The 17,386-nt window shown below is 56.6% G+C and overlaps 1 protein-coding gene across 1 annotated transcript in view; it reads left to right on the top strand.

The window, feature by feature from the left end:
* Positions 1 to 17,386, top strand: part of ITPR3 (inositol 1,4,5-trisphosphate receptor type 3) — an 88,594-nt gene that overhangs the window by 25,210 nt on the left and 45,998 nt on the right. The window contains 26 exon segments of the mRNA XM_079147292.1: positions 143 to 264; positions 1,892 to 1,978; positions 2,519 to 2,677; positions 2,872 to 2,970; positions 3,268 to 3,351; positions 5,613 to 5,759; positions 5,938 to 6,033; positions 6,547 to 6,597; positions 6,744 to 6,886; positions 7,813 to 7,912; positions 7,994 to 8,154; positions 8,386 to 8,527; positions 9,780 to 9,941; positions 10,554 to 10,726; positions 11,195 to 11,314; positions 11,626 to 11,808; positions 12,839 to 13,067; positions 13,069 to 13,091; positions 13,182 to 13,326; positions 13,720 to 13,861; positions 14,078 to 14,247; positions 14,249 to 14,278; positions 15,309 to 15,438; positions 15,872 to 15,929; positions 17,010 to 17,162; positions 17,164 to 17,173. Coding sequence (XP_079003418.1) covers positions 143 to 264; positions 1,892 to 1,978; positions 2,519 to 2,677; positions 2,872 to 2,970; positions 3,268 to 3,351; positions 5,613 to 5,759; positions 5,938 to 6,033; positions 6,547 to 6,597; positions 6,744 to 6,886; positions 7,813 to 7,912; positions 7,994 to 8,154; positions 8,386 to 8,527; positions 9,780 to 9,941; positions 10,554 to 10,726; positions 11,195 to 11,314; positions 11,626 to 11,808; positions 12,839 to 13,067; positions 13,069 to 13,091; positions 13,182 to 13,326; positions 13,720 to 13,861; positions 14,078 to 14,247; positions 14,249 to 14,278; positions 15,309 to 15,438; positions 15,872 to 15,929; positions 17,010 to 17,162; positions 17,164 to 17,173 — 3,119 coding nt within the window.

Here is a 17,386-nt window from a genome sequence, read left to right as displayed (position 1 = left end):
AGGATGCTGTAAATCTTCTGGGGTTCTCCCAGCCACTTCTCTTGTCCCACTGGGACAGGAGGGTGGAAGCAGAGCTGCAGGTTAGGGGTCCTTCAGGGAGGCTTTGAGCCCCAGATGAACCTCTGTCCCCCCATCCCCACAGACTGCCTCTTCAAGGTGTGCCCTATGAACCGCTACTCAGCCCAGAAGCAGTACTGGAAAGCCAAGCAGACCAAGCAGGACAAGGAGAAGATCGCCGACGTGGTGTTGCTGCAGAAGCTACAGGTGTGTGTGCACCTGTCTGTGCACCAGAAGCCTGGATGTGCACTAGGGCCTTTGCTTGTCAGGAGGCTCTGGGGCTGCGGAGTGGCTTCTAAAACCCAGTGAAGGAGACTGGTGTGAATTGCTGTGATTGAGCAAGGGCTGGGGAGCAGAGTGACCAATAGTCTGTGTAACTCCTTTTTACCAATTAGAGGGTGCCCTTTCCTCCAGGCTGGTGTAGCTCTATGCCAGGGCACATGGCTCAGTTAGTGGGATGCAGACACCACAGTGCAGTGAGCAGCACCTACAGCTGTGCATGGACTTATGGTAGCTCCTGAGATGCCGCTCCAGAGAATCCAGCTTGAGAACCCTGGATCTAGTCTTAACCTCCATATTTTTTTTTTTTTTTTTCCTCAGTGCTGGGGATTGAACCCAGGGCCTTGTGCTTGCGAGGCAAGCACTCTACCAACTAAGCTATAGCTCCTGTCGCTCCCCTGTGTTTTATAGAGCTGGATCCTGGGGCCCTTAGATGGGACCTGTCTGTCCTCAGTCGTTCTACGAGTTTGCAGTAGAGCTGAGAGTGTCTCCAGGTCTCAGATTCACTTTGGGTTTCTTGGACACATGGACGGTGTCATGGTCCTGGGTCCTGGGGGGCTCAGTTTCCCAGCCCCCCAAGTGATGTCAGAGTGGGAGTTTAGGGCTGTGACCTGCAGCTTTGTGGCTGTTCCCAAGACCCGCCCTTGGTCAGGTGCTCTACCCTTTGTCACGCAGACCTTGCTTTCCTCTGTCCCCTTCTCCTGGGCCCCTGCTCTGAGGAGGTGGGACTGAACTGGGAGCAGGGTGGGCCCTGCCCTAGAGCTGTGACCTGGGCTGGAAGTAGGGGCCAGAGGGGGGCTGCCTGAGCTCTGGTCCAAGTAACCCCACCTCTCTTCTGGGAGCGGGGCCGTCCTGGATGCTGCTGCGGCCGGCCGAGGCGGGGGCCGGGGTCTGGCCGGGGCAGGGCATTCACACCGCACAGCACGTACTCAGAATCACGTGTGCAGCTTTGTGGAATGTCACTGAGGGGGAGGAGAGGACAGAGGGTGGTGCTCTTGGAGAGTGCCAGCGTGATGGAGGAGACAGAGCTCCTGTTCTCAGGCAGCTTTCAGTTCAATGGGACAGAGTGCTTAAAAAGGTGTCCCTAATGGGAGGTCAAACAAATCCTTAGAGCCACCAGAGCTGAAGGCATCAGAGTCGCATGTGGCCAGTTGGGGACGGCTTCCTGGAGAGAGTGGACTGGAGCCACTCAGCCTCCAGGGTCTTGGCCCAGTGGGAGCAGAGCAGGGAGCCAGGGAATGACACCAAACATGCCCCTGCCAGGGCCTGGCCTGGGGAGGGTCTCAGACAGGGGCATCGAGTTGGTGAGAGGGGGTGGTGGTGAGGCACAGTTTAGGTTGTTGGGGGGTGTCGGGGGCAGGGGGATCAAGGGCCTGCTGGCGTGGCCCCTCCAGGGGTGGGGCTCCTGGGCTGTGTGTGCTGTGGGACCTGGGGCTGCCCCTCTGCTCTCTGAGCCCCAGGCCCTCATCAATCACGAGTTAGGGGCAGGGTCTCAGGGGGTCCTGGGGCTTGTGGTGAATGTGTGCCCCCTTTACTTCCCTGTGTGTCTGTCCAGCATGCGGCCCAGATGGAGCAGAAGCAAAACGACACTGAGAACAAGAAGGTGCACGGGGACGTAGTGAAGTACGGCAGCGTGATCCAGGTGCGCCTGCCCCCCCTCCCTCCCTGCTAAGGGGCGGGCTGGGGCTGGGGTTCTGGTGCCAGCAGACAGTGTCCTCGGGTGTGTGTGTGTCCTAGTGGGTGGCTCTCCACTGTACCTGATGCTGTGTGTGGCCTAAGCAGCTGTGCCCAGGGGAGCACATCTGGGGCTACCTTGTCTGCTCTCACATCTGGGCTCTGCCACCTTAATGGTGTGACCTCAGGCAAGTGATTTATCTTCCTGGTGCCTCTGTTTCCCCATCTGTAAAAACAGGCAGGTGATAGTTCTGCTTTGGGGTTGCTGTAAGATTGCATGAGCTTTTACCTGTCAAGTTTTGAGAATAGCTGCTTTTCTGTGCTCACCTGGCTGCTCTGCAGGATGGTCACGTTTGTGGCTCTGTGTGCCTCTGTCTGGTTCATGACGGTATGTCTGACTATATATGTGCATCAAGGCTGTGACCCAGGGTCCTGTGGACCCCCTTCCTCTCTGAGGGTCTGGCCTCCTGGGGCCTGGTGACCTCACTGCTGCCTCACCTGACCCCAGCTCCTGCACATGAAGAGCAACAAATACCTGACGGTGAACAAGCGGCTGCCAGCCCTGCTGGAAAAGAATGCCATGCGGGTGACCCTGGACGCCACCGGCAACGAGGGCTCCTGGCTCTTCATCCAGCCCTTCTGGAAGCTGCGGAGCAATGGGGACAATGTGAGCACAGGGCTGGGGCAGCAGGATCCTGGGCCTCTCCAGAGTGTCTTCCACAGGGTCTTGATGTGGGACTGAGGAGGCCATGCCCATTTCTTAGAAGGGCAGACTGAGGCCCCAAGGGAGGCCTGGAGGCCTGGCATTGATAGGTGCCCCTGCCTTTCGCACCCTCAACCTGCTCTGCCTGTCCCCCAAAGGTGGTCGTGGGGGACAAGGTGATCCTGAATCCTGTCAACGCCGGGCAGCCTCTGCACGCCAGCAATTATGAGCTCAGCGACAATGCAGGCTGCAAGGAGGTGAGTTGGGCAGGACAGAGGAGGGACTTCCACAACCCGGTTTTCCACACCCCTCTCTACCTCCACCTCTGCCTCCAGGTGGAGGGTGCTGGTGGAGGGGGGCCTTGCCACTCCCCACCTGTCTCTCAGTCTTGGCCTTGTCCTCCTCCCCACGGGTTGGGTCTGGGGACTCTGGCTGCAGAAGCCACCCTGTCCTTGTGCTGCAGTGGGGGCTGGCTTGTTCCTCCCAGCAGCCCCTCCTGACCACTGCTGGCAGTGGGGTCAGGCCTGCCTCATGCGCCTCTCGGTGCCTCCCAGGTCAACTCAGTGAACTGCAACACCAGCTGGAAGATCAACCTGTTCATGCAGTTCCGGGACCACCTGGAGGAGGTGTTGAAGGGGGTAAGATGGGGACCCCCACACCCACCTGCCTGCTGCCTAGTCCCTCCCTGGCCGTCCCCTCTCCTTCCTTCTTCTTTCTGTACCAGGCCCCAGGCCCCTGGCCACCCCCAGACTCTGCACCCCTCCAGCCTCCCTCCTCCCACAACATGTCCCATCTGAAGCCCCTTCCCTGGTCTCTGGTCATGTCCCTCCCTGTCTCCCCTCCTCCCTGGCTGACCTCAGTCTTCTCTTCTGATTAGGGGGTGTCAGTAGATTGGAGTCCCTCTCCCTCACCTTGTGGCAGTCCAGATCCTTTGTCCCCTCCTCTGCCCTTGCTCCATGTATTCAGCCTGGCTTCCATCTTGTGCCTCTCCTTGGCAAGAAGGAGGGGCTGCCTGTCCCCTGGTCCCAGACATACTGGTGTGGGCTCTAGGAGAGCAGGGTCTTGCTAGGCCAGAGGGGGATGGGCCTGCAGGGTCAGGGTGACCTGGAATATACAGCAGCAAAGACCAGGTGGAACCAGCTCTGAGGGCAGAGAAACCCTGAAACCAGACGTGGGGGATGAGGGGAGTGCCGAGGTGTCCCAGGGGCTGCAGGGGTGCGGCCAGCCTGTGGGGGACAGATGGGAGAAGCTGATCTGGGGAGTAGTGGAGGGTGTGGGGCCCCAGCTAGGGAATCAGACAGGTACTCCTGGCTGATACCTGTTAAAGGGATAAGCGACAGTCTTGAGAGCAGCCGCTGCTTTGGGAAGCGCATGGTGGCACCCCCTGCCCTCCTCAGCCGGATGCTCTTTTAGACTTCCTGGCAGTGCAGCCACTTGGCCCACCCTCCCTGCCCTCCCAGGCTGTCCCGGTCCACCTGTGCTTTGCCAAGTGCCGGCTCCCTCCCTCCCTGAGTCTGCACACAGTCCACGCTTGAGTCAGAGCCCAGCCCCTGCCTCCCTCTCCCCGAAGCCTCCCTGATGCCACACGCCAGCCCGGACACGGTGGCACTTAGGAAGTGGAGCAGCGCTCGGGCCTCACTCTGTGCTGATCCTCCAGAGCGGCTTCTGGGGGGTCCAGCTACTGGATTCCAGGCAGCTCAGAAACAAGACTTTCTCATGCCTGCACTCGCCCTGCACTGCCTGGGCGCAGATGTCACTAGGTTCTGCTTCAGTGACTGCAGCCGTTCACTCATTCCCTCCCACCGTCACTTACAGAGGTTCACTCTATAAGTGTTTAGTGCCACCTTTGGTGTAGGGGAGGCGGCTAATGCCATCTGTGGCCATCGTCCAGGACCTTGGGTGGCAGGCTTACAGGAGGAAGGAGGTGTGCAGGAGGGATGGAGGCTTGGGCCCTGGAACCCAGGCAGGGACTCATGTCCCATTTGCCACTAGCAAGAGGGCCCTTGGCAGGATACCTACCTTTTCTGTACCTGAGTTTCTCCACCCATAAAGTGGGGATAATGATGTACTACCCAGTAGTTATTGTAGAATCAAGTGAGGAAGTTCTTGTGCAAACAGCGTTTGCACAGTGACTGTGCAAGGGTAAGAGTTCAGTGTTACTTCATTAAACATCTAGTCCTCACAGCTTCTGCGGGAGGTCAGGTATTCCCATTTTACAGAAGAGGCAACTGAGGTTAAGAGAAGTTAAGCGACTGGGTGCAGTTGATACACGCTTGAAATCCCAGCAACTTGGGGAGTCTGAGGCAGGGGGATCACAAGTTTGAGGCCAACCTGGGCAACTTAGTGAAACCCTGCCTCAAAATAAAAAATAAAAAGAATTGGGGTTATAACTCGAGGTAAAGCATCCTGGGTTCAATCCCTAGTACTTAAAAAAAAAAAAAGGTTAAGAAGATCATACAGTTTTTATAAATACAGAGGGAGGATCTAAGCTTTGGTCTCTTTCCAAAGCTATTGAGATGAACAGGCCACACCCCTGCCTTCCAGCTGCTCCAGTGGGGGAGGAAAAAATGGGCATGGGCCAACAGGAGAGGGTAGCCATAGCCTGGGAGACCAGGGGAGTCCGCCTGCCTTCTGGGAGAGGTGACTGGAGATGGCTGTTAGAGGCGAGGTGGGGCATCCAGGGGACGGGTAGGGAGGGGCGTGTCAAGGATGAGTTTGAACGTGGCTTGGGGGTCTGTGTGGGCCGTGGGCAGTGCCTGGCTGTGCTGATGGGCCCGGGCTGCCCTCTGGTGGGGCCCGTCTCCAGTCTCCCTGCCTGTTGGCCCTGGAAGGAGGAAGAGGGGCCCACTGAGAAGAGAGGGCCCGGGTCCCTCCTAAAGCCACACCACCCTGCCTGCAGGGAGATGTGGTGCGGCTGTTCCATGCGGAGCAGGAGAAGTTCCTGACGTGTGACGAGTACAAGGGCAAGCTGCAGGTGTTCCTGCGCACCACCCTGCGCCAGTCCGCCACCTCGGCCACCAGCTCCAACGCCCTCTGGGAGGTGGAGGTCAGAGCCCTGCACCTGGACTCCGCCCCGCCCCTTCCTCTAGAGGCCGGGCTGTCCATCCCACCTCTCCTCTGAGCCCCTCTGGAGCAAGAGGCAACCACTTGCCCAGTGATGTCCAGGCCTCCTGGGGCCTGGGCTCCCCCTCCCTGTTCAGTCTCTCACCCCTGCATCCCCCCAGGTGGTCCACCACGACCCCTGCCGAGGAGGAGCTGGCCACTGGAATGGCCTCTATCGCTTCAAGCATCTGGCCACAGGCAACTACCTGGCTGCCGAGGTGAGTGGGGAGGCAGAGGGCATTCTGGGAGCTCAGGCTGCGTGTGTGCTCCCCAGGGCATGTGGGGCACATGTGCACACCTCTGCACACACAGACACCTGTGCCTGTGGGCCCTGGCTCTGCTACACTCATGCATTTATTTATCAAATATGATCAAAGAAGTGTACAACTGTAGGTAAGCTGGTGTACACCTACCGTGAACCAGGCGCTGGGGCTACAGCAGGGAGCAAAAGTGCAGCGTGTCCACAGTGCTTGTGTGTAGGGGACACTGGTTTGTGTGTGCTGGTGTGTATGTGTGTGTGTTCACAGGCCAGTCTATGGAGAGGGGCCATGAAGAGATCCCAGTGGTGGCTCCCTGGGAGTGATGTGGGCTTTGGGGCTGGGGTGGGCACCCCTGGGGGATGGGGGCTGCCTGCCCAGAGCCGGGGCCTCTGGGGATGACCTCGTTTTGGGGTGGGATCTTGGGAGGGTATCTTGGTGACCAGTAGCTCCCCATCTTGTATTTGTGTCCAGGAGAACCCCAGCTACAAAGGCGACGCCTCAGACCCCAAGGCAGCAGGGATGGTGAGGACCAAGACGGGGCCGCGGAGCCTGGGGAAGCATGAGCCTGTCCTGGGGCAGGGGCAGGCGAGGCCACAAGACCTGGGGGACAGGCTGGAGGGAGAAGGTCTCTGAGGTGGGTTCCCAGGTGACTTGGACTTCTCACCCAGGGGGCCCAGGGTCGTGCAGGCCGCAGGAATGCTGGGGAGAAGATCAAGTACCGCCTGGTAGCTGTCCCCCATGGCAACGACATCGCCTCTCTCTTTGAGCTGGACCCCACCACATTGCAGAAAACAGACTCCTTTGTGCCCCGGTGGGTGTGTGCCTTGTGCTTGGAGGCTGGCTGGCCATCCTGTCTCTAGGACTCTCTGAATGTCTTGACATTGTTTGGGCCTCTGGGGTCCCTGCAGGTCCTGCCTCTCTGAGCTCTGAGCAGCTGGCTGCCATTGCTTGCCTTGTGCCCAACCCTGGGGTCTGCACACAGTGGGTGCTGCCTGGGCTGGTCGCATTATCACACAAAGCCTCCTCTCCAGTGTCACTTGTCCATTGCCTGTCCCAGCCAGTCTGGGTAATCAAGCACAGGCTGCACCATAGCTTCTGTCCAAGGCCCAGAGGCACAGGAAACCTGAGGAGATCAGTCTCCCTACCTGCAATATCCTGCCGCCCCTGAGATTACAGGACATAACATCAAGAAACTTCCAGAGTATCGATCCAGGTCTTAGCATTTGCTAGTTGTATGACCTCAGGCAGCTGACTCAGTCACTCTGCCTCAGTCTTCTCATCTGTAAAGTAGGATTGTCAGGTCTACCTGTCCACCAGGCTGCTGGGAGAATTAATCGAGTCACATCCTTTGCCTAAAGTTCTTGGGGCCTGTGCATTTTGAAATTCAGATTATTTTTTCATTTCTGAAGCGTGACCTTATATTTCATAATCAGAGACATGAGTAGTTATATGGATCAAATGCATCTTGCATTAAATGGGATAAATAGTCTCAATAGCCTCATTTGTCCGAATGAGTTCTGGCCCCAGGTTTACCAGGAGGTTTGGTTTGGGAGTACCGTGAGGCCCGTGGGCCTAGGTGAGTGCTGGCCGTCAGGCTGCTCCTCTCTCCCCTGACCTCAGGCCCACCCGGGGTCACTGGTGGGCCCTGCCCCATGGCTGTTGAGGTGGAATGAGGTGCAAGATGACTGCAGGGTCATGCTCTGTGGCACACTCCCGCCCTGTCCTTCCTGCCTGCAGGAACTCCTACGTCCGGCTGCGGCACCTCTGCACCAACACGTGGATCCAGAGCACCAACGTGCCCATCGACATCGAGGAGGAGCGGCCCATCAGGCTCATGGTGCGGGCCGCCTGGGAATTGCGGGATGGGGAGAGGGCTGGAGCTTGTCCCCAGCTGCTCTGCTGACCTCTGTCCTTGCAGCTTGGCACCTGCCCCACCAAGGAGGACAAGGAGGCTTTTGCCATCGTGTCTGTGCCCGTGTCTGAGATCCGAGACCTGGACTTTGCCAACGATGCCAGCTCCATGCTGGCCAGTGCTGTGGAGAAGTTCAACGAGGGCTTCATCAGCCAGAATGACCGCAGGTAGGCGGCAGGGGAGGGCCCGAGGGTTTGGGGAGCAGTTTGGAGTCCAGGTGGGTGGGGCAGGGGTGTGTTTTGAGGTAGAGCTGGGGCTTGGTACTTTGGGCAACAGGGCTGGCAAGTGACTCATGAATGCTGTGCCTTGGGAAGAAGGGCTGGTTGCCTGCGGGTGGGTCCTGGGAAGGCTGCCTAGCTCAACACTTCACACTGGTCACCCATGTGGCTCTCGTCCAGGTTTGTCATCCAGCTGCTGGAGGACCTGGTGTTTTTTGTCAGTGATGTCCCCAATAATGGGCAGAATGTGCTGGACATCATGGTCACCAAGCCCAACCGGGAACGGCAGAAGCTGATGAGAGAGCAGAACATCCTCAAACAGGTGCTTGTGTGCATGTGACTGACGGGTAGGGCTGGGTGGTGGGGGACAGGCTGCCTGCTTGACACTGACTTTGCCTTTTCCTGTTTCCACCCGTGATTTCTCAGCTCTGCTTTTAAAACATGATTGTCAGGCTGGGGATGTAGCTCAGTGGTGGAACACTTGCCTCGAGTGTGCGAGGCATGTGCTAGGTACCAGGTGCTTCCCCAAGTATGGGCTCATTTGGTCCTCCCTGCCTGGAGGAGGCGCTATTATCATCATTCCCATTTTACTGATAAGGAACCTGAAGCACAGGCTGGAGTAACTTGACCCGAGCACACAGCTTGGCAGCAGGACCAGAATTTGAACTTAGGATGTTGAATCCAGAACTTGTGCTTCAAAAAAATTTTTTTCTAAATTTTTATTATGAGAATTTTTTAATATTGAGAAAGTGTGGCGAGAATAGTACAATGAGCACGGTTCATCCACTCCGACTCGTTGCATTTCACCAGTTTGACTTTATGTGACTGTTATGCATCCCGTCCCCCTTTCCATCCATGCGTTTCCAAATAGAATGCCCTTCACCCTGAAATTGTGCACTGTGCATCTTCCAATAAGGACATTGTTTTCCATCATAGTGCTATTATCACACCTAAGAAAATTAGCAACGATACCCAGACAGTCCACATCAGACGTCTCCAACTTTTCCCCAAACTTCTTGTTGTTTTAACCAGGATCCAACGAGGGCTTTTTCATTCTCTTTAGTTGCTTTGTCTCCTTCATTTCTCCTCTAGAAAGGTTTTTCATCCCACCCAGGCCCCCACTTTTAAAATTTTTATAATTGCATTAATTTTCTTTTTTTTTTTTATCATGCTTTTTTATTTTTATAGACTGCATTTTGATTCATTGTACACAAATGGGGTACAACTTTTCGTTTCTATGGTTGTACACAGTGTAGATTCATGTAATCATACATATACATAGGGTAATACTGTCTCTTTCTATTATCATTCCTTCCCCCACCCCCTGCATTAATTTTCTTTTTGGCAAGGAGGGTGGGCTAAGGTTGGTGTTGGAATTTTGGCAGGAGTAGGGAGCATTAGGGCGAAAGTGGGGGTGATGGTGGGGTGGGGTGGGATTGTGGTTTAGCTTGCACTCACCCAGGGTTAATGTCAAAGTGGCTTTGAGGACAGTACCTTGGAGCTTGGGGTTCCTGGGATGACTAGGGGTGTGAATTGGTGTGGGAGAATCCCTTCTCATCTTCTGTGTCCTCCAGATCTTTGGCATCCTGAAAGCCCCTTTCCGGGACAAGGGAGGAGAGGGCCCCCTGGTGCGACTGGAGGAGCTGTCGGACCAGAAGAACGCCCCCTACCAGCACATGTTCCGTCTCTGCTACCGCGTGCTGCGGCACTCCCAGGAAGACTACCGCAAGAACCAGGTGCCAGCTGCCGCCAAGCCCCGCCCCACCGGGCTCTTGCTCACCGTGTTCACTAGGTGCACATGTGTGCCAGACATTTCTCAGCACTGGGGTATGGTAGGGCACCAACAGCAGGGATGGCTTCATGGGGGTGCGACCTGGCAGGCACAGGGGCCTTGCTCTGGCTTCAGTGGTTTGCTGTTGTCATTTTGAAGTTATTAATTTTTTTTTTTTTTTTTTTTTTTTTTTTTTTTTTTTGTGGTGCTGGGATTGAACCCAGGGCCTTGTGCATGTGAGGCAAGCACTCTACCAACTGAGCTACATCCCCAGGCCCCAAATTCTTAATTTTTGAACAGTTCTTACTATTTCATTTTGCACTGGGCCCCACAAATTGTGTAGCTGGTCCTGCCATCCTGGAGATTTCCCTCTGGTTGGGAGACAGACCATGAGCTAAACAGTGGTACAGTAGAAAACTGCTCTTCTGCCTAGGCTGGCCTCTCCTTCACACCTCCACCCTCTAAGGTACAGTCCCCAACCCAACAGGCAGGGGTCTGTATCTCTGGGTCAGAGGCAGTGTTCTTATCCTGTGCCTTGCTGGTGGCTCCTGATGACTTCTGGCCCATCTGTCCCCAGGAGCACATCGCCAAACAGTTTGGGATGATGCAGTCCCAGATTGGCTATGATATCCTGGCTGAGGACACCATCACGGCCCTGCTGCACAACAACCGCAAGCTGCTAGAGAAGCACATCACCAAGACAGAGGTGGAGACCTTTGTCAGCCTGGTGCGGAAGAACCGGGAGCCCAGGTGGGCCCGCCCCCTCCTGCTCCCGCTCCCACTCCTGCCGCCCTCTCTCCCGCCTCTGCCCAGTGTGGAAAGTCGGCTGGTGCTGGTTGTTAAAATATTGAAATGCTCCTGGGACTGTTGGTAAATCACTACCTCCCCAGCCCCTCTCTGGGATCCTCCTGAATTTGGCCCAATCTAGCAACAAAGGAGTGACTCCTGGTATAGCAGGAGGCCCCCTACCCTTTTCCAGTGACAAAATTAGTGCCTGCACTGAGCTAATTGTTGAATATTTTGAATATTGCCACTGCCCTTGTGCATCCCTCTGCCCCTCTAGACTCCCATGTCATCTTCCCTCTGTCCCTGGGTGACGCCCGTGGGCTGTGGTCAGCTGGCTCCAGACAGACTGCTGCTTCCAGCTGGGGAAGGGAAGGTGGGCTTTCTCCCTATGGCTGCTGAGCTCCCTCCCTCACCCTGGTGTCACCACCCCAGGTTCCTGGACTACCTCTCAGACCTGTGTGTGTCCAACCACATCGCTATCCCTGTCACCCAGGAGCTCATCTGTAAGTGTGTGCTGGACCCCAAGAACAGCGACATTCTCATCCAGACTGAGTGAGTGGCTGCATTGCCCTGTCCACAGCCCTGAAGCCCACCCAGTGGCCTTAGAGCTTGGGCCCTGCTGGGGTGCAGGCGAGAGGTGGCACCTTGCCCAGGTGTCTGCCATTCCCAGTTCTGTACCTGGCACTGTGGGAGGTGGGATTCAGACCCAGAAGCAATAAGCCACAGACCCTGCCCTTGAGGAGCTCACAGGCTGTGCTGGGAACGGAGGTGGCACCGGTCCCTGCGCTGGCACTCAGCAGGGAGAGCTCTGTGTGGCTTAGGAGTCCGGCCTGGCTCCCCATGACAGTGCTCTTGGTCTGCAGGCTCCGGCCCGTGAAGGAGATGGCCCAGTCGCACGAGTACCTGAGCATCGAGTACTCCGAGGAGGAAGTGTGGCTCACATGGACCGACAAGAACAATGAGCACCATGAGAAGAGCGTGAGGCAGCTGGCCCAGGAGGCGCGGGCTGGCAATGCCCACGACGAGAACGTGCTCAGTTACTACAGGTGCCCGGCCCTCTCCTCGCTGTCCTGCACCCTTTGGGCAACTGCTGTGGGGGATGAGCTCCAGTGGCAGAGGTGGTGGTGGGGTTCTCCCGCCTCCACAGGAGGGCATCCTGCCCTCGTGCCCGCCATGCACACAGCCTTCCTCCCAGGAGGGGTGACAGGACCACTGTACTATTTAAGTAGCCCTGGGTGGCCTCGAGGCCAGGCTTAGCACCGTGCCCAGACTGCAGAGAAACCAAACCTGTTTCCACACGTATGTGCTTCATTATTTTTTCAAAATATTTTTAATTGCAGATGAACACAATACCTTTATTTTGTTTATTTTTATGAGGTGCTAAGGACTGAACCCAGTGCCTCACATGTGCCAGGCAAGCGCTCTATCACTGAGCCACAAGCCCAGCCCCAAACATATGTACTTCGAACAGTGATGCTAGATGGCCCTTCTGAACGGCTCCCTCTGCACCGGCACTGTCTGAGCACTTCCGAGCACACATCTGTGTCTCACAGCACAGGAAGTGGGTGCTTTCATTGCCCTCCGTGTAAAATGGGGAAATGAAAGAACAGAGAGGTAAAAGAACGCTCCAGAGGTTACACAGCCGTTCACACCCAGGTTGCCTGCCTGGACAGGAGGCAGTGTGGTCTCTGAGGAGGAAGCAAAGGCCATGACATCACCCAGTGCAGATCAGAGCAAAGCCTCCTACAGGGCTGGCTCTTATCTCCCGTCTAAGCCACACACCTCTCACCAGCTGGTTCTTCCCAACTCACTCTTCCCGCCCTCTCCAGCCTTCCTCTCATCTTTCAGCCACACACTTCCTGTAAGGACCTGTCCTAGCTGAGCCAGGAAGTCTTTTTCCTCCTTAACCAGAATTGCAAATCCTCATCGTCACAGATGGGGTTTCTTCCATCTTTAGAACATGTCCTTTCTGTATAGTGGCCAATCTGCCACTTTATGGACTCCTCACCAAGCCAAAGTACTAGCAGCAGTCCTTGTCCCCAATCTGCTGTCCTCACCATGCTCCCTTCCCTGCAGGTACCAGCTGAAGCTCTTTGCTCGAATGTGCTTGGACCGGCAGTACCTGGCCATCGATGAGATCTCCCAGCAGCTGGGCGTGGACCTGATCTTCCTGTGCATGGCTGACGAGATGCTGCCCTTTGACCTGCGTGCCTCCTTCTGCCACCTGATGCTGCATGTGCACGTGGACCGGGACCCCCAGGAGCTGGTCACTCCTGTCAAGTTCGCCCGCCTCTGGACCGAGATTCCCCACAGCCATCACCATCAAGGAGTGAGAGAGAATGGGCTGGGGTGGGGCTAGGGCAGAGGCTGGGATGGGTGGGTCACAGGGACCCTCACGCCTCGGCCTCTCCACCCCCAGCTATGATTCCAACCTCAACGCTTCTCGAGATGACAAGAAGAATAAGTTCGCCAGCACCATGGAGTTCGTGGAGGACTACCTCAACAATGTGGTCAGCGAGGCCGTGCCCTTTGCCAATGAGGAGAAAAACAAGCTCACCTATGAGGTGGGCTAGGGGTGCCCAGGATTGGCGGGGGGGTTACTGGGGCTCTAGCTTGCACCCTCACTGGGTTCTCAGTCTGCACCCTGGGGTGGGATGTAGAATCTTTGATCCCATTTTCCTCAGTGCCCCCAGCCAGCACAGAGGGACCACGTAATAGCTGGGACTCCCGCAGTGGGAAGCATCCTTTTGGACACCTGGGAGAGGGCTGCCTCTTACTGGTCTACTCACTCCATCAGCTTAGGGCCTGCCTTTCCCGAGACCCCCACCCTCCTGGGAACCCGACCCTCATTATAACCCCTTTCCCAGCCTTTCCCTATCTTGGCCACACCCGCTACAAACCACGCCTCTGCATGCATTAGCCCCGCCCACCCTCACCTCAGCCACGCCCCTCCGCAGGTGGTCAGCCTGGCGCACAATCTCATCTACTTCGGCTTCTACAGCTTCAGCGAGCTGCTGCGGCTCACACGCACACTGCTCGGCATCATCGACTGTGTGCAGGGGCCCCCGGCCATGCTGCAGGCCTACGAGGACACAGGCGGTGAGGCTTTGCTTGCAGGGCACCCACCGCCTTGGGTTCCTCAGCCACCTCTGAGCGTGGGAAGTTCTCTCCAATTACCCCGAGCTGTGCGATCTGCTTCCTGTCTTAGCCAAGAGGGTGTCATAAACAGTATGAGTGCTCTGCCTCCCCTGTCAGATGGGCACCCCTGTTGTGCACCCCGGTGACTCCCTCCTGTACACCCTCTGTAACTCACAGGCAAGAATGTGCGGAGGTCCATCCAGGGTGTGGGGCACATGATGTCCACCATGGTGCTGAGCCGGAAGCAGTCTGTCTTTGGCACCCCTAACCTGCCTGCTGGGGCTGGGGCCACTGAACCTCTGGACAGAAGCAAGTTTGAGGAGAATGAAGACATCGTAGTTATGGAGGACCAAGCTGAAGATTCTGGAAATCCTGCAGGTGGCTGAGCCAAGATCATGGTGGGAGGGATTGGGAATGGGGACAGGTGTAGGGGGAACCCCTCTGATCTCAGTATTTCACACTGGAAGGTTCTATAGTGAATGCTGTCTAGCTTGGTGGTCCTCAGGGTGTGGTCCCCTGGACCAGCAGCATCAGCAGCATCAGCTGGGAACTTGCTAGCAATGCACATTCTTAGGCCCACAACAGACCTACTGAATCAGGTACATTGGAGGAGTGGCCAGTCTGTTGTGACAAGCCCTTCAGGTGATTCTGATGTGCACTAAAGTCTAGCTCAGTCCTCCCATTTTCAGATGAGGAAAGTAATGGGGAAGGTAAATTTCCCAAGGTCACAGGGATTTTTAAAGCCAGAGATAAAGGTGGGAGAACTTTCTTTGTGAGGATATGGTCATCCCTGTCCTGCGTCTTGCCTGAGTGTCCCCAGCAATACCTAGGGAAGGGGCTTATGGGTTTCTGAGTTGGGCTGAGGTCTTGGGGTAGTGCAATGATCTGCATGGGGACCTATTCTGGCCAGGATATGATAGGGGGAGTCAGAGGAGGGGACTTCTGACTCATTCTGGATGCTGGGGGTGTCTGCATCTTGGGTGTGGCCAGACTGCACCTTGGGGATAGATTGCATCTTCAAATCTCTCCTTCGCGCCTCAGTTTCTCCTGCCCTGAGAGCCCCAGGCTCTTGGGCCAAGTGGGATAGGAGTGCAGGAGTGGGCCTTGTGGACCGGGGGGCTTCCTTCCCTTTCCTATCAGGGTCGGGCCTGGGAAGGAGGGCCTGAGTGGGCTGGCTGGGGACTGCCTCGTGTGGGGAGGTGCCAGCTCTCTCACTGGAGCAGGAGCCCAGGAGAGGGTACCCTGGGCATCCCTGGGAGAGGGACCTTGATTCCTTAGTCATGACATCCCAGAGCATCCCTGAAGCCTGGGGTGTTAGAGGCCTTTCAGGACCTCCCTCACCTCTCACGGAGCAGGAAGGGCCTCTGACCTCAGGCCGTCCTCTCTCTATCCTCCGCCTCATCTCCAGTTCATCCTCAACGTGCGCCTGGATTACCGCATCTCCTACCTGCTGTCTGTCTTCAAGAAGGAGTTCGTGGAGGTGTTTCCCATGCAGGACAGTGGCGCCGACGGCACAGCTCCGGCCTTTGACTCCAGCAGTGCGTACCTCCACTTCCCCCCTCTGTAGGCAGTGGCCCAGGGACATAGGGCACAGGGTAGAGCAGTGGAAGGGGGACACCTGGGCAGCTGCCCTGCCCTACCCTTTTCCAGTCTGAACAGGCAGTTCCTCTCCATTGTCCCGTTTGACTGCCACGGTGGCGGGGAAGGGCAGGGAGCCTCCTCCCTACTCCTAGATGGGAAGGGGAGGGTTACCCAGCGGAAGTCACAGCCGATCAGACTGAGCTAGACCAGGACCCAGGTGTCCTCCCTCCCAGGTCGACAGGGCTGCTGGAGTCCTCCTCTGCTCCATTTGCACCTCTGCCTGGGGAGGGGCGGGCGGAGGGCTGCCAGCCAGCCAGCGCAGGCCAGGGGGTGACTCTGCTCCCCATCTCATATACCCTGTGCCCCATCTGCTCCTCTTACTCCCCATAGCTGCCAACATGAACATGGACCGCATTGGGGAGCAGGCGGAGGCCATGTTTGGAGTGGGGTGAGGCCGGGGTTGAGTGGGGGGCTGGGTGGGATTGGGCAGGTGATGTGGACACAGTCTTGATACCCACTCTCAGGACAGTCAGGGTTTTCTGAGGCTGGTTGTTGGCTGCTTTCTCTTCTGTCATGTCCCCTGCAGACCCTCACCAGCATGTGCACTCTGACCCTCCCTTGCTGCCCAGCCCCAGCCATGTAGGGACCACCTGGGTCTCAGTCATCCTGGTCATTCCCTGTCCCATGCAGGGACGTTGTGCAGCAGGATTGGGTCAGGTGGCTGGCAAATGTCCTCCTGTACGACAGCAGGGCGAAGCTGCGGGGGCTTTGCAGCCTGCTCCACTCCCGCACTGGGTGGGAGGTCTGGAGCTTCTGACATTGCTGAGCCCTGCCTTTCTCAAGGTCTAGCGCAGCCTGCAGACCCCTTCTCAGGATGGCGTTTTAAATTCATAAAATAAAGCACATAAAATGACAAAGGAAACCAATGGCAGTTGAGAAGCAGTTATCAAAATATTGACGCAAACAAAGTTGAAGCGACAGTCATATGGGCCTCTTTATTAACACATTAAATAACAAGCCGTGCTGGGGGTGTAATTAGCGCCATCAGTTCGAAGTAGTGGTGAATGTAAACAGTATTTCACAATTTCTGCTAACAACTCTGAGGTGATGTGAAAACATCTGTTGATTTTATTGGTAACAAGTTCACAAAGTACGGCTCGTATTTCCTCATGGAAGGAAGTGTTCCATTTTCGTTAGAGATTGGTAAAAAAAAAATAATCATGTTTTCCCACCTCTGTTCAATCTAAATTGTCTTTGGTGGGGTGGTGAGGTCTGTGGGCCCATAAAAAGGGTCCCTGCTTCGGGTGATTAATCTGGGGAGTCCTGAGGGACATACGGGTCCCTCCAGGGCCTCGGGCCCCACTGACTGTTTGCCCACTGGTGGGAAACATCAGTACCTTGAACAAATGTTATTCTGGGTGCTGCTTCTGCGGGATGGGTGGCAGAGAGCGTGCCTATGCCAGGCCTCGGCCCCTCGGGAGCAGGTGTGTGCCAGCGCACCCATGGCCATGCTCCCCGGTGTCTGCAGGAAGACCAGCAGCATGCTGGAGGTGGACGACGAGGGCGGCCGCATGTTCCTGCGTGTGCTCATCCACCTGACCATGCACGACTACGCGCCACTGGTCTCGGGAGCTCTCCAGCTGCTCTTCAAGCATTTTAGTCAGCGACAGGAGGCCATGCACATTCAAGCAGGTGACAGAGGATCCCCTGGCCCGCACTGGGCCCTGGGCCTGGTGGGCACTGGGGGTTTTCAGTGATTATGGAGCTCGCAGCTCGGGGGAGCTTGGGCTGCTCACTTGGGCTTCCGGCCTGCCTGCTGAGCTCCTTAAACACGAGGCACGCGTCATGGCCACCTTTGTTCCTCCCACCTGCTCAGCGCCTGCCACTTCTGATGCTGTGGATGCG

Source organism: Sciurus vulgaris, assembly GCF_902686455.1.
Source record: "Sciurus vulgaris genome assembly, chromosome: 7".
Lineage (NCBI taxonomy): Eukaryota > Metazoa > Chordata > Mammalia > Rodentia > Sciuridae > Sciurus > Sciurus vulgaris.
The sequence above is the reverse complement of the archived record's forward strand: the minus strand, read 5'-3'. Positions and strand labels throughout refer to the sequence as shown.